The 13,888-nt window shown below is 34.6% G+C and overlaps 1 protein-coding gene across 3 annotated transcripts in view; it reads left to right on the plus strand.

Annotated features, from left to right (window-relative positions):
* PFKP (phosphofructokinase, platelet) overlaps window positions 1–13,888 on the plus strand; it is a 44,812-nt gene that overhangs the window by 4,430 nt on the left and 26,494 nt on the right. For all 3 annotated transcript variants that reach the window (XM_048047587.2, XM_048047586.2, XM_048047585.2), the window contains exons 2-5: window positions 3,861–3,934; window positions 9,807–9,884; window positions 10,934–11,123; window positions 13,635–13,800. In XM_048047587.2, the coding sequence (XP_047903544.1) occupies window positions 3,861–3,934; window positions 9,807–9,884; window positions 10,934–11,123; window positions 13,635–13,800 (508 nt within the window). The remainder of the gene's footprint in view (window positions 1–3,860; window positions 3,935–9,806; window positions 9,885–10,933; window positions 11,124–13,634; window positions 13,801–13,888) is intronic.

The raw sequence follows: 13,888 nt of genomic DNA on the forward strand, positions 1-13,888 counted from the left end.
CAAAACAATTTGAATTTTCTCAGTTTACCTTTAATGATTTGTTCAGTGTTTTGTATTTGACTACTGCTTCTTATCTTTCCATTTGGCGATTATAGCCTCCTACTTTATTACAGGCATATCCATTTATGTCCTTGAATAAATTCTTTCTGTTTGACACTGTTAAGACATTTCCGTAGTGCATGCGTTAAGGCATTAAGCATGCATTTAAGCCAATACCTGTAATTAAAATAGTTGGTACTTAAGGATTTCTTGATATGTGAGCAAGATGCATAGTTTTGCATTTTCTTTTACTTGGTTAGTATTATAGTTACTTATTTAAAGGCCTGTTTGAGCTGACTAACATGAAGAAAATATCTAAACACAAAACAGTGTTTTAATTTTACTCAAACTCCATTGTTGTAATTGTGCGTATGCACGTGAAACAGGGTGTAGGCACAAGAGAGGAATATTCTTCTGGGGGAAGGGAGTGTCTATGAAATAATTTAAAGAGTTTTGCAGTACTGTTTCTAACTCTGCTATGAAAAATCAGTTTCTTCAAAGACAACTGAATAGAGAATATCAAGAAGGACAGTAAATCATCCACTCTGAAATTAGTTTTACACATTACGTAAAGCTATCGAAGTAGTTGCAGGTAGCGTAATCTGTGCTGAGTCCAAAAGAACAAAATGAATCTTTTCCTCCTTCAAAGGCTTCTATGCAAAAGTGTTTGCATTAAACCAAAAAAATATTGGTTTTATCTGTGGCTTACTTTTAAAGCTGCTATTCTAATCCTACGTTTATCGGCACAGTATTTATTATTCAGGATTAAATCCATAGCTAACTGGATAAATCTGTTTTTCAGTAATAAGTGTGTAATTACATTTCATAGATATTATGGTAATTCACAAATGCTATTGTAAGTCTCCACAGATAATGAAATAGAACAGTGCTTTGTTAGACAAGTTATGCAGAGACTTTGTGAAATCCTCTGTATTTACATACTTGAATCACTGCAAGCAATGCAATCTATTCAGATTTAGAAAGCCAACATAAAATCTAAAGCTTCAGTGTTTTACCTGTATTTTGCAGATACCAAATTATAATATGCTTCAGCCCTTCTGAAATGCCAGCCACTTCTTTAGGAGTTTGCCAGTAGATGCCCAAATTCTCTTCCTATATAAAGAAATAAAGTATACATCGCCAAGCAATAATAATGCCTGTTACATGAACTTACAAAGTTTTAGTGGTGGTGCAGAGAAAATGCTTTTTGTCTGTAGTTCCTGCTTTTTCTTGAGCTTTTACCATCTTTTTGGACAGGTGAATTATGAGTCTCACCAGTTTTTCATGTCAGACAGGGAAACTGGGAAGTATTCACAAAAAAAATATTCAACTGTTATGAATATATTCATGGGGAAAGAGTTAATGGATTTGCCATTTTAAGAAATAAATGCTTAAATTTTCTGTTTTAGAAGTGTGAAAGGTAAGCCTAATCAACATTTGTAGGCTAATTTTTAGGTTTTAAAAAAAAGTTCTGGCAGATCTGGAGAATTTGGAATAGGAACAGAGGAACCCTTCTTTAAAGTACACAGAGTAAGAGATTTATGCTAAAGATATAAAGATATGGTACGGGACCAATAAAGCAAAAACATAAGAAAAAGATAAAAGACAAGTTCATGTCTTTAGACATGGATGTTTATATTTAATGTCTTCTTATTTTATTAAATACTCTTTTTTTTTTTGCTGACAAAACAATTCTGCCTCAGCTGGCTGGAATCACAGACACCTTTTTTATTTTATTTTACTTAGATTCATGGAGTACAGAGACAGCTAATGAGTGAGACACCAGAGTCTTTGAAGCTGAACATTTGTTAGATACCAGAGATGTCTTACTGTGTCCCCTCAGGTGCCAGACAGGAGAGGTGACAGAGTTGAACCTCAAGAACAGAAGGATCTTAAAAGGGCAGTTCTGAGTCTCTGAGTGATGATGAACGTCTTCCCTTCAGAAAATGAGCTTGCCGGCTCTCTTCTAGAACTGTGCAGTGATAGGGATAGTACAAAAAGTTGTCCTCATCTCTTAAACAAACTGTTGTGCACAGAATGAGCTGAAGTATGCGGTGGACTTTGATGAAAGGAGTAGCTTGTGCCTGTGTCGTCTTGGTTTGCAGAAAATGGCAGTGCTGTGAAGAATGGTTGATTTTATACAGTTAAAGGTCTTTGCTTTCCAGGGTACTTTGGAAGGGGGGATGTTATTCTTTTATTTGTCTTTTCTTTTTGAACTGTTTAATTGAGGAGATACCTTCACTCTGTGTAATAGATTAGTTTTAATCTGAAATTTAGCATGCTAACTTTCTTTTCAGTACAGCGTGTCAAAAGAAGTTCTCAGTTTTTCCTTGGCATTAGCCAGCTTTTGTTCCAGAGCTGTGCTTTTAGCTCTCTTGGCACCTGAACTTTTCCATGCTCTGCCATAAGACAGAGGGGCAACGAGAGAATTCTTGCTTTTATTTCCTAATGCAGAATTTGGGGGAAAGCATGGGGTTACTTAAGATTTTAGTCTTAAGGTGAAGTGACACTATGCAAATTATATTATTATTTGTTAATTATACACAAACAAAGCTGTCTCCATGATTTTGGCAGACTTTTTTTTGACTTTTTTTAATGTTAGCCAACTTCAGGAACGTTCTGGTATGGTCCTCATTAGTCAATCTTTGAGAACACCTCAGCCTCATTCTTTATTTAGACAGGTAAGCATTTATAGCTTTTTTTTTTTTTCTCCAATAGTGGTAGGCATTGTAGATATAGGTCTTTATGGCTTACTGTGTTGTGAGTTTACATACTCTAGCCATCATGTTCTCAAATCTCCAGAGTGGTGAGCATGTAACACCTACGTTAACAGCAGAGATGACCTTTGGCTTTGCTATTTCGATATTACTGAATGCAGCAGATTTGGAGAATTTGTTATGTTTCTGGCATCCCTTTTCATCTGATGTGCAGAGGCTAATCTTTCCGTGTAGCCTAACTGCTGCTTCTGTCCTCAGGCTTTGGATAATCTCATGTGCCTTTTTAAGTGGTATAGAAGCAATTAGCATATTACCTTTGTGAACTTCCTAATTAGTGAGGAAGGTAACACGATATCTGAAGTGATGGATTATGATAGGAATTCATTTAACAAATGTAGGGGGACCAGTGGAACTTCCACTGTTGCTGAGGAGATCAAGCGTTTGATCATTACACTTGCATGTAATACTTTATATTAATATAGTTTGTTAGATGTGTGAGCAGAGAATTCCAGTGTGAATTTGCATTTCAGGGAAGCAAAGTGGTATATAGGCATTTTTCTTTTATGTGAAATGGGTCTAAAAAACATTTCTTGTGTTAATTTCTTGCTATTTCTTTCTTTCCTTTTAAGTGGCACCTGTCAGTGTCAGGAGCTTTGGCTGTGCTCCTGACAGAATACTCTGTATATACTCATGTTGTTTGGAGAGCTCAGGAAAAAGAGCTGTTGTAGCATAATTTCCCCTTTGAAGAACGTAAATTGGTTGAATGTTCATTGTGAAATGAATTTCCTTTCTCTTTCTGGTTTAGTAGCTGTTACTTTAACAATGCTGTTTTACAATAGGCAGCAATTTAATCACGGACCGAGGTGCATACTGGCATATTATTATATTAAAGTAAATACTACTGCACCCTTCATATTCATGGACTGATTGCACTATCATTAAGCAGATTCCTGGTTTAATAGATGATGATCATTGTCTTTTCTCAGAAATGAACTAATTGTTGTTCTTATTTTTATTTATTTTTAAAGACACTGAAAGTTTGTAGTATACACACACAAAAAAGGTAACCTATAACAATGTGATTTTGCTTTTTTTTCTTACCAGGTATGAATGCTGCTGTGCGTGCAGTAGTACGCATGGGAATCTATGTAAAAGCCAAAGTCTATTTTGTTTATGAGGTTAGTGTTTTTTTATTCATTCATTCTCTATTTATCTTTTGATTGTGTTTGAGCAATTTTCTGACTGTTTGTGGAAACTTCATAGAGTGAGTAATATAAAATAGAAAAAAATGCTGTAGATATCATTCCCTTTAATCATATCAACTTTTTTTTTTTGTGGAAAGTACTTTTGACATGGTATGTGATAAAGCTATTTCATTTAAAAGTCATTTTTAAGTATATGGAATTCTTTATATACCAACACAAGCCTGAAAGTATTACGAATACAAAGGTGGTTGACACTCAACAGTGAGATACGTATTTGTGTACTTGTTAGATGTTTGTCCCCAATTATTATTATTGGATTTGGTCCCAATTACTGTAATTTATAAATACCTCCATAAACCTAGTTAAACTACTAATTCTTATTTCCCCCAGGGTATGATAAGAATGTGCCATTGTCACCATTTCACAAATAACACTTTTTTTTTTTTTTTTTTTAGCAAGAGTTAGTGTTTATCAAGTGTTAGGCTGGTGCCATCTTTCCTGGTTTAAAGATTGGATTTTATTTTTTTTTAAACAAACAAAAAAAGTAGCATATCCAGACATTAGAATTTTGTGGTTGAAGATTATAACTGCATGCGCATGAAGACTATTATTAACTTATATAACAATCATAACAATCCTTTGACATGAAAAATGCAAAAGACAAGTTTAAAATAAATGACAAAATAAATACTACTATCTGAGCATGTCTTATTGGAAGACTTAAATTCAGGTTAGACTTCAGCTTGAAAGACACCGTCAGTTATAAAATGTGCAGATTGCTCAATACAGTAAATGTTTTTTTCAGCAAAAAGTCATTCTGTTTACACTTGAATTCCTTTACAACTACTTAGAAGTACGGGTGTGATTACAAATCATAGAAAACATTTGCTGTGGGGCAAAACTCAGTAGTCAATGCTCCTATCAAAATTGTTTTTTGGTTTTTAATGTTATTTAACAAAAGGAGTACTCGAATTCATAGAGGTGTTATGAAAGTATTTTGTTTTCTGTTTTGTGCATGTAAAATACACAATTCAGTTTTAAAAGGCAGCTATTTATCCATCTTCTTTCTTGGTCTGCTTATTCCTACAGCTCATTTACTAAAGAGAGGTGAAGTGCATTGAAATGCAAATAAGTGGAGCACTGTGCTCCGGAATTCTTTTGTGCTACACTGCTACAGCAAGGAGCTCTGAATACTTTGTGTGTGCTAATTACATGACCAATCTCTAGAATTCTTTCAATGTTCAGCTGTTCTGAGAGATTGCTGAAATGGGTCAAATATTTTTGTGAAAGTAAGGAGGTCTTTTGGCTGTTTTTAAAGACCAGAACTTTTTTTTTATTATATATAAATTGAAAATTATAATCTTTTAACTTATCTTAGAGTATGTTTACTTTTGTTGCTTTTTAAAGGCTGTTTTCTATCATGCAGTGTATCCAATGATAAATTTCCATAGAATTGCTGTTGTTTTTCTGAATTTGCCAAAATCCCATTGAAAGTTATCATGCTTCTCTATCAATTGCTAAAATTTGATAAGGTGAAGTCACAGAATTTTTGGAATGAAAGTCAGTTGTAGAAACCAAGTTATTGTTGGAGTTTTGCTTCTTGAAAACGTACAGGCTTGGGGCTGTAACCACTTCTCCAGTGCTTGACCACCCTCTCAGTGAAGGACTTTCTCCTGATATTCAGTCTGGACTTGCCCTGACACAACCTTAAGTCATTCCCTTTCATCCTATCACCAGAGAGAAGTGATCAACACCCCCCTTCCTACTCCCCCCCATGGAAGTTGTAGACAGCAGCAAAATCACCCTTCAGATCCTCTTAAGTTGAACAAACCATGTATCCTCAACTGTTCCTCATAAGTCATGCCCTCTAGTCTTTTCAACATCTTTGTTACCCTACTTTGGCAATGTTTTCTTATTTGGAGCCAAAAATGGAGTTAAAGGTCTCAGCCTTCTGAAGCCTACTTTGCTGCAGTTGTACACTCTTTTTTTCCCATGTAACTATTGCCTTCCCTCATCAGAACTTTTGCATTGTAAAATCACTGTCTTCTACAACTGTGTCCAAAGCTAGGTCAATATTCTACATAAAACAACATAAAACATAATTCTACATAAAACAACAGCTCAATTTTTCTGTCCTTCTTTTAGAGGTAAAAGAGACTAACAAGATAAATAAGAAAAAAATGGCAGCGAAGTAAGACTTAGCTAATTTTATAGAGTTTAAGTTGATCAAAGTCCAAAGAAAGAAAACATTAGATACTGGAATTCTTATGCTATTTGGACATACCTTAATTCCCAAAAGGAGGAAGAAAACAAACAAACAAGAAAATTAAAATTTATTGTAAAATAAAAATGTAAAAAAAAACCCAACCAAACAACAACAACAAAAAACCAAAAGCCTGACACATGTATCTCATTTCATTGAAATGAGCACATTTGAGAATTCTGCTGTTCTTTTGTGGAAATAACGCTTACTCTACACAGTTGCCCTAGTTTCACATTTTATTAGTGTTAGCATCTTTTAGCACTTAATATTAGGATTTAAACAGTTTGTAGCTACCCTCACAGAAAACCATCACATTATTTCCCAAAGTCTACCCCAATCTGAATTAAAATTTTAACACTCGTGGACTTACTTCACTCATGCTGTGAAAATGTGGTAAGTGTAGGAAGTATGTGTAAAAGTACCAGGCTGCTCTAGGAAGCTACTATATTTTTATTTATTTTTACTAATCAGAAGTGATTTTTTTCATATAGAAGTTGTGTCAGCTGTCATATATGGCTATCAATTTTAGAAACTGAAATCCTAAATATTTATATAAATAACTTTCCTTTTTTCCTCAATTGAAACAGGCCACATAGTTCCCAGTGGCTGTGTGCTCTTACCACTAAGCTGTGGAACCTTTAGGTTCTTCGCCTTGCTTAAGAGACCTTTTCTCAAGAGGCCAGCATTGGAAATGCAGTGGTACAGCAGTCATGGATTTCTGTGAGGAAATCTTCATGTCTTTTATGCGGTGGCTTGTGCACGCGGTGATATTTGTATTTTATGTTATTGAGCAATAACCAGAAAAACTCAGTAATTAAACTTAAATAACTGTTGAAGCCTAGAATGCCTAACATGAATCATATCAGAAGGTAGCTTGTTCTTTTGCCAAAGCTTTTGTTTGTAGACATAAGATCAGAAGCAAGGTTTGCTGTCCCTGCTGCTCTCTCCTGGAGTTATGCTATATGCATATCTGCCCTGTGAACATGTGACCCACAGATTTCCTCTAGTTTGTCTTTAAATTCTCAGATCTTAGAAGAAGGAAGCATGAAAAGGGGTTGACCTTTGAATATGTATTGTTGTATTTTTTACAGTTTGCTTTTTTCCATGCTTGCCTTATAGTTCTAGTGTGTTGGTACTAAAGCTGCTATTTTATAAACTGTGTAAAAATTTTTGGGGGTAAATTGGCAAGTTCCTCTTTTTATTAAGGTCTATATGCATGCCAGGCAGTAATTTTCAGTAATCAGACAATTATGACAGTGTTAAATTTAACAGGTTTAGTTTGAAATATTTGATTAAATATTTAATGTTGAATTCCACTTTTAAAATTAATTGCCCAATCCCCAAGGTTAACACCAGCATTTAAATAGGTAAAGTGATAAATGGAAATCATTTTTATTATTAATACTTGAATTCTACTTGATCCTTTTTTTTCCTCTGTAGCTTTTCTAGGAGATTTTTTTTTTAAGTTCTATGTTTTTTATACCTGTTAATGGCAGGGAAGAACAGAGTTGAAATTATAGTTACGTTGTTCCAAGCTAGCTTGCATACACCACTTGGCAAGCAGAACTGAGTTAGTAAAAGCTAATGTAAACAAAGCTAATATGGATCTGGCCTGTTCCAAAAGCTACCTTTCAGTGTGAGGAATTATTAATTGTTATTGCTTGTCAACACAGAGAAGCTCACAGTCACGCGGAATTGCAGAATGGTTGGTTGAGGCTGGACCTGGCTCTGCGTGGCCCTGTTTGAGCAGGAGGTTGGACCAAATGACCTCCAGAGGCCCCTTCCAAACTCAACCATCCTGTGAGTCAGTCAGAGCTCATTTTAGCCTTGCTGTAAAGTGTTTCAAATCACAGAGCCAACTTCGAGTAGTAGTTTATTCCTTTGCTCTTTTTATGCTTTAGATCTGTTAATAAAATATGAATTGGCAATTTTCATCCATTGAGTCTCATGATATGCATTTAATGTAATACCTACAATACTTTCTTGGATCCAGTTTGGATCCAGTTTTTTATTTTTCCTTTCAAGTAAAAACAGGAGGTGAATGATTGGAGCAAATATGTGGACTCTATGCATTTTTTTGTCAGCTTGTCGTGCAGCTTGCTCTGGTCTATGTTACAAGTGGAGTTAGGGTACAGCATCATGCTATTTGTTCAGCATGTATTGGCTATGTATTTCAGTGTTGTTGTAGCCAATAGGAATGTGGATAGGAGAAGCTTTCTGTCCAGTACTTATTGGTATGAGGAACACTCCGGTTTCTTTTTTTTTTTTTGTTTTTCTTTTAATAGTTGTATGATAATTGAACTTAGTAATTTGTTCCTCAAGCTCAGTTGGATATAGTGGAATGTTTCTGTCTGGGGCTCTGCACTTTCTCAGAAAGAAAGACATAGATAAATTAAGTAGGTTAAGGATTTTTTGTTTCCCGGCTTGATCTTCAATTTTGAAAGAGTTATGCAAATAACATCTGATCTTTAAGATGTCTTATTTTGGATGTGTGTATGTTACCTATTAAAAGTATCTAGAGAGTATACAAAATAATGAAAAGATTTGTTAAAGACAGAAATTAGAGACAGATTATCTTCTACCTGTTTCTTTACTATTGATTATCTTACATGTAACTCGTACTTTTGCTGAGTCCAGGTTTTCTTTATATTCACATTCTATCAAGTTAGTGAGTGACTCAAGTTTTATAGAATATTCCTATCATATCCTATTCCAACGTTACCTTTTTAAGCCAGTGCAAGCTTGCAACATGGAAATGCACGTTCTTACTGGCCAAAACCTTTGTTTCCTCTGGATCATCCCAAATTAAGTGTTTCCAGTTTTGCTGTCTTATAAGCTTTCTATTGTAGCTTCCAATTGACTTATTACAGAGAACCCTAAAAATAAATATGTACTGCCTTGCAGTAACTGGATATGGAAGAATGGTTAATTAGTTCCTCGTATACACGTTTCTTTTAAATTTGGTGCATTGTTTCCCTTAGGATTTAGAGAAATGTCAAAAAATTTGAATACTAACTCCAGTTTTATTCTTCTCTATGTATATATCAATTCGTTTTTTCCAGGTTCAAAATTTGCTGTATTTTCTTTTTCTTATCAGTATTCACAATGTCACCTAATGGAAAACAGTCTGTAATTATCATCTTTCTGCTAATATTTATGCAGGGAATTAATAAAACCAAGCATAACAATTTTCTGTAGCTGCTAACTACATAATTTTCTTTCTTTCAGCTCAGTGTAGTTCTTTCTGTATTAGAGTATGCACTGGTTTTTGAAGACAAATTGAGTTAAGGCATTAAGATTGAATAACCTGATTTTTTCTTCCTTTATGAAAACTTTTTGCTTGTTGCTGTTTATTTTGTTTTGCTTATCCATACCTTGGGGGAAAAGCATACAAAGTGTTACAGAGGTAGATTTTTCTACTTGAACATTATTTCATTTGAATTAAGTATCTTTTAATTCAATGTTTTTCATTACTTAGAGTTGCATTTAATGTATACATGGTGGAAATTACTACTGTATTACTACAGTGGAAATGCTACAGCTTTTCAAATCAGCCTTCTTGAAATATTTTTCTTTTTTTAGGGTTACCAAGGAATGGTTGATGGAGGTGATAATATTGTTGAAGTTTCATGGGAAAGCGTTTCAAGTATCCTGCAAGTAGTAAGTGTTAGGGGATAGGGGTGGGACCCAAAGCATCCCTCTTTGGACAACAAACCAAAATCTTAGATCCAGGCTAACAACTGCAATTATGAAATTTTATTTCTGTGATGACTGAAGTGATCACATACCGCTTCTAACAGAGCCTAATTTCTGTGATATGGTTGCTTGACATTTTCTAAAGAAGATCTCTGTGGGATCTCATTTTTGGTGCACAAAAATAATCTTGAAAACCTTTGTTCTAGATTTTCAATATCACATGTCATTAGCTTCCTGAAGTTGTATTGGCAAAGACGTTATAGGGCCTAAATATGGAATAACTGTATTTCGTAAGGCAAGTGCTTTCTTACAAAACCCTGTTGGCTTCCTGTCTAAGTGAATTTAGAATTATAGTAATGGGTGTAATTACAGTACAGTTCTCCAGAGCTCAGATAATACCAGTGATTTTGTGCATTTGTATTACAATGTCCTGCAAGGTGGCCATTTGGATCTCCTTATGCTTTTCCTTGGCATGGTAACACTGTTACTTCTTCCAGAGCAGATGCTATGTTTGGCAAAGAGGCCTTGCTGCTTGCTAGGCTTTCTGAAAACTCCCTCCAGGTGAACTGACTGTTTCTTTGAAATTATCTGTAATATAAATATAATAAACATAAATCAGTTAGCATAGGAAAACATAGATTTTTTTTAAACAAAAGAACAACAACAAAAACCTGAAATGAGATATCTTATCCATGTACATTTATTTTATCCACTTGTCTTTGTTTTATCCATTGTCTATCTTGTAGCATCTATAACCAAGAGAAAATTGAGGTGTTATGGCCAAGGACAGAGAAGAAGTCAAATTTTTTAGTGTTACCCTTTTTTCTGTTGTATGTATTGGCTCCTGAGAACATAATTTCCCACAAATTCAATAACTGCTTTCATGACTTTTTACTCACTATGGAATTAAAGGTGGAGGTTATACTACAAAATATCATTCATCATTAATCCGTCTTAAAAATACAGTAATATACTACATTACAAATTAAAACCATTGTATTCTCTTTTTCTAGGGAGGTACAGTTATTGGTAGTGCACGGTGCAAATCCTTTCGTACTCGGGAGGGCCGCCTGCAGGCAGCCTACAACTTGGTTCAGAGAGGAATCACTAATCTGTGTGTGATTGGTGGAGATGGTAGTTTAACCGGTGCCAATCTGTTCCGTGAAGAATGGAGTGGACTTCTAGAAGAACTAGCACAGAAAGGTAAGCTTGGATTTAGACCCTCTAGACTTTTAGTCCAATCTCCAGAGTGGCTGTAACTATAAGTTTACAAACTATACTTGGAGGGTATTTATTAACTTTAAAAATCAAATACATGCATTCTGGGAAATTATGCATCTCTTCATAAAGTATTAGTTCATGATTTCTGTACATCCTTTCCTATATATCATAAATGTTCAAAAAGACCTCAAAAAATTACTGGGCAACTGTTTGTGTGGCTTTTTTCCTATTACGAACAGATTTCAGTGTCTGAACTTTGAGCCTTCTGCTTGAAAAGCGTGTTCACTCAAATGCAAACTGAGATGGCAATTACTTTCCTACAATAAGCTAAATATTTGGTTGTTAATAATTTATTGTTACTTTCCTGCCTCCTTGTTTAAGATCAGAACATTATAAAAATGCATCCAGCCCAGTATTCATTTGATAGCATCTAAGAGAATGTTTAAGAAAGAGTAAAAGAACAGAGCAAACCTACACAATGCTATGTTGATCCTCTGTTATTCAGAATATATAAGTATTCACATAGGTTCCATCCATTTCTGTCTTCAAGACTTCCTGAACCAGATGCTGTTAGCAGTCCTTAATGAATTTCTCTTGTATGAATGTATACAGTTTCCTTGAACACATACAAATTTTTGCTGAAAACACTGTAGCAAGCAGTCCTACAGCTTCAACGAATTATGAATATTGTGAAGAATCTTTTCCTCCTGATTATTTTGATCCTATTAGTTTCTAGTTTCATTTGTTGTCCTCCGATTTTTCTGTTAGAACAAACAGTGAATGATCAATCCTGATTTCTTTCTGTGTGCCACTTATGATTTTACAGCTGTCGTATTTTTCCTTCATCTCTCCTCTAGATGGAGGAGTCCTAGTTTGCTTAGTTGTTCCTTATACGTATAAGTTCTGTACCTATGATTATCTTTGTTGCCCTTCTCTGAACCTTTTCCAGTTCTACCATATCCTTTTTGAGGTGGGGAGGACCCGAACTGCACGCAGTATTCAAGATGAGGGCAAACCATGGATCTGCACAGTAGTATAATGATCTTTGTTTTGTTCTCTGATATTTTCCTAATATTTTCTAATATTTTTATTTTATTTTTGACTGCTACTGGGCACTGAAGCTGATTCATTAATGAAAACAGCAATATTATATAATTATGTAGAAAATAATATTTTATTTTTGATGTTAGGATATATTTTCATGTGGATTAGTTTATATTTCTCTACAGTGAATTCCATCTGATACTTCACTGGTGCTCATCATGTCTTGCTAGTCTTCTTTTTCTTCACAGACATTCCACACATCTAGAACCCAAGTAATTCAATATGAACAATGAACTTTGGCACCTTAGTGTTCATTTCCTGTTCTAGGTTATTGCTGAATATGTTGAACAGTCCAGATCCCTTTTAAACTACTTTGGTTACCTTCCTGAAATATAAAAATTTGCATTTACTACAGCCCTGTTCTGTATTTTTCACTCTGTTTTGTGTCATTTATTCCATGCGAAAGCCTTCTCTCTTACGCTGTGGATGCTTAATTTCCTCAAAATCCTTTGGGGATTGACAATCTTTGTCAATTTTTGGAAATCTAAGTAGAACATATCAACCAGATATCCCTTATTTGCATGATTATTATGTCACTTTAGGAACACTAGAAACGGTTTGTAAAGCATTACACACATATATATATATATGTATATATATATTCGTAGAAAACACTTTGACTCTTCTTCAGAATGCTGTAATTATCTGTATGAACATTAGTTATATTTTTCATTATGGTTTATAATATTTTCTTTAATATAGTCATTAAACAAACAGATATGTAGTTCTTGAATCTTGCATGAAAAATTTGGTATTATATTTGCTCCAGTCCCCTCCACAGCTACTAAAGTAGTTTTAAGCACTTAAGCAGCTGATATATTTCATCCTTGAGATCCTTTAAAACTGTTGGGTGACTCAGCATTTTCACTGATGTCTTTGGAGACATGAAAACTTAGAGTAGGAGCTTTTCTATTTTCTTTTTACTTATTAATCATGAAATCAGAGCCTTTCAGTGATGCAGAAGAGAAGTCTTCAGAAGTTTAAATGTGGGGTTTGATTACTTGCACATGCCCCCTTACATCCAGTTTGCATCCTTTTGCTTGTACATTGTGTGTCATACACTCAGCCTACAATTTGGATGCTATTATGTCCCAACCATCAATTTTAAGGTTGGTTTAAAAAACATGGTAATCTCTTGACGCTTTGAAATGGACTGAAAAGCTCTTGTTTCCTTCCTTAGTGTAAGGAGTTCTGTGCAGGATTCTTTTGTTTGGTTGTTTGATTGGCCTTTCTTTGTACTTCTGACTAACCCTGTTACCTAAAATACCTAAACATTATTTAACGTTTGGATATGTTTAGTTTACAAAAGTAGAGCACGCAAGCAATATTTCTAATATGCATTTTTTGAAGTTTAAACTTACAGATCTTTCTCTGGATATTTCTTTACAGGAAAGATTGATGAAGAGGCTGTTAAGAAATATGCTTATCTTAACATTGTGGGAATGGTTGGATCCATAGACAATGACTTCTGTGGCACTGATATGACCATAGGTACTGACTCAGCCTTGCACAGAATCATTGAAGTCGTGGATGCCATCATGACCACTGCTCAAAGGTAATTGTGCATGTTATAGAAGACTGTAACAAACATATAGTTGTTTCAAATCTTAATTCCTATTGTCATGCAGTAATGGAGGATATAT

This window comes from Anser cygnoides, chromosome 2 (assembly GCF_040182565.1).
Source record: "Anser cygnoides isolate HZ-2024a breed goose chromosome 2, Taihu_goose_T2T_genome, whole genome shotgun sequence".
In the NCBI taxonomy this organism is placed as follows: Eukaryota; Metazoa; Chordata; class Aves; order Anseriformes; family Anatidae; genus Anser; species Anser cygnoides.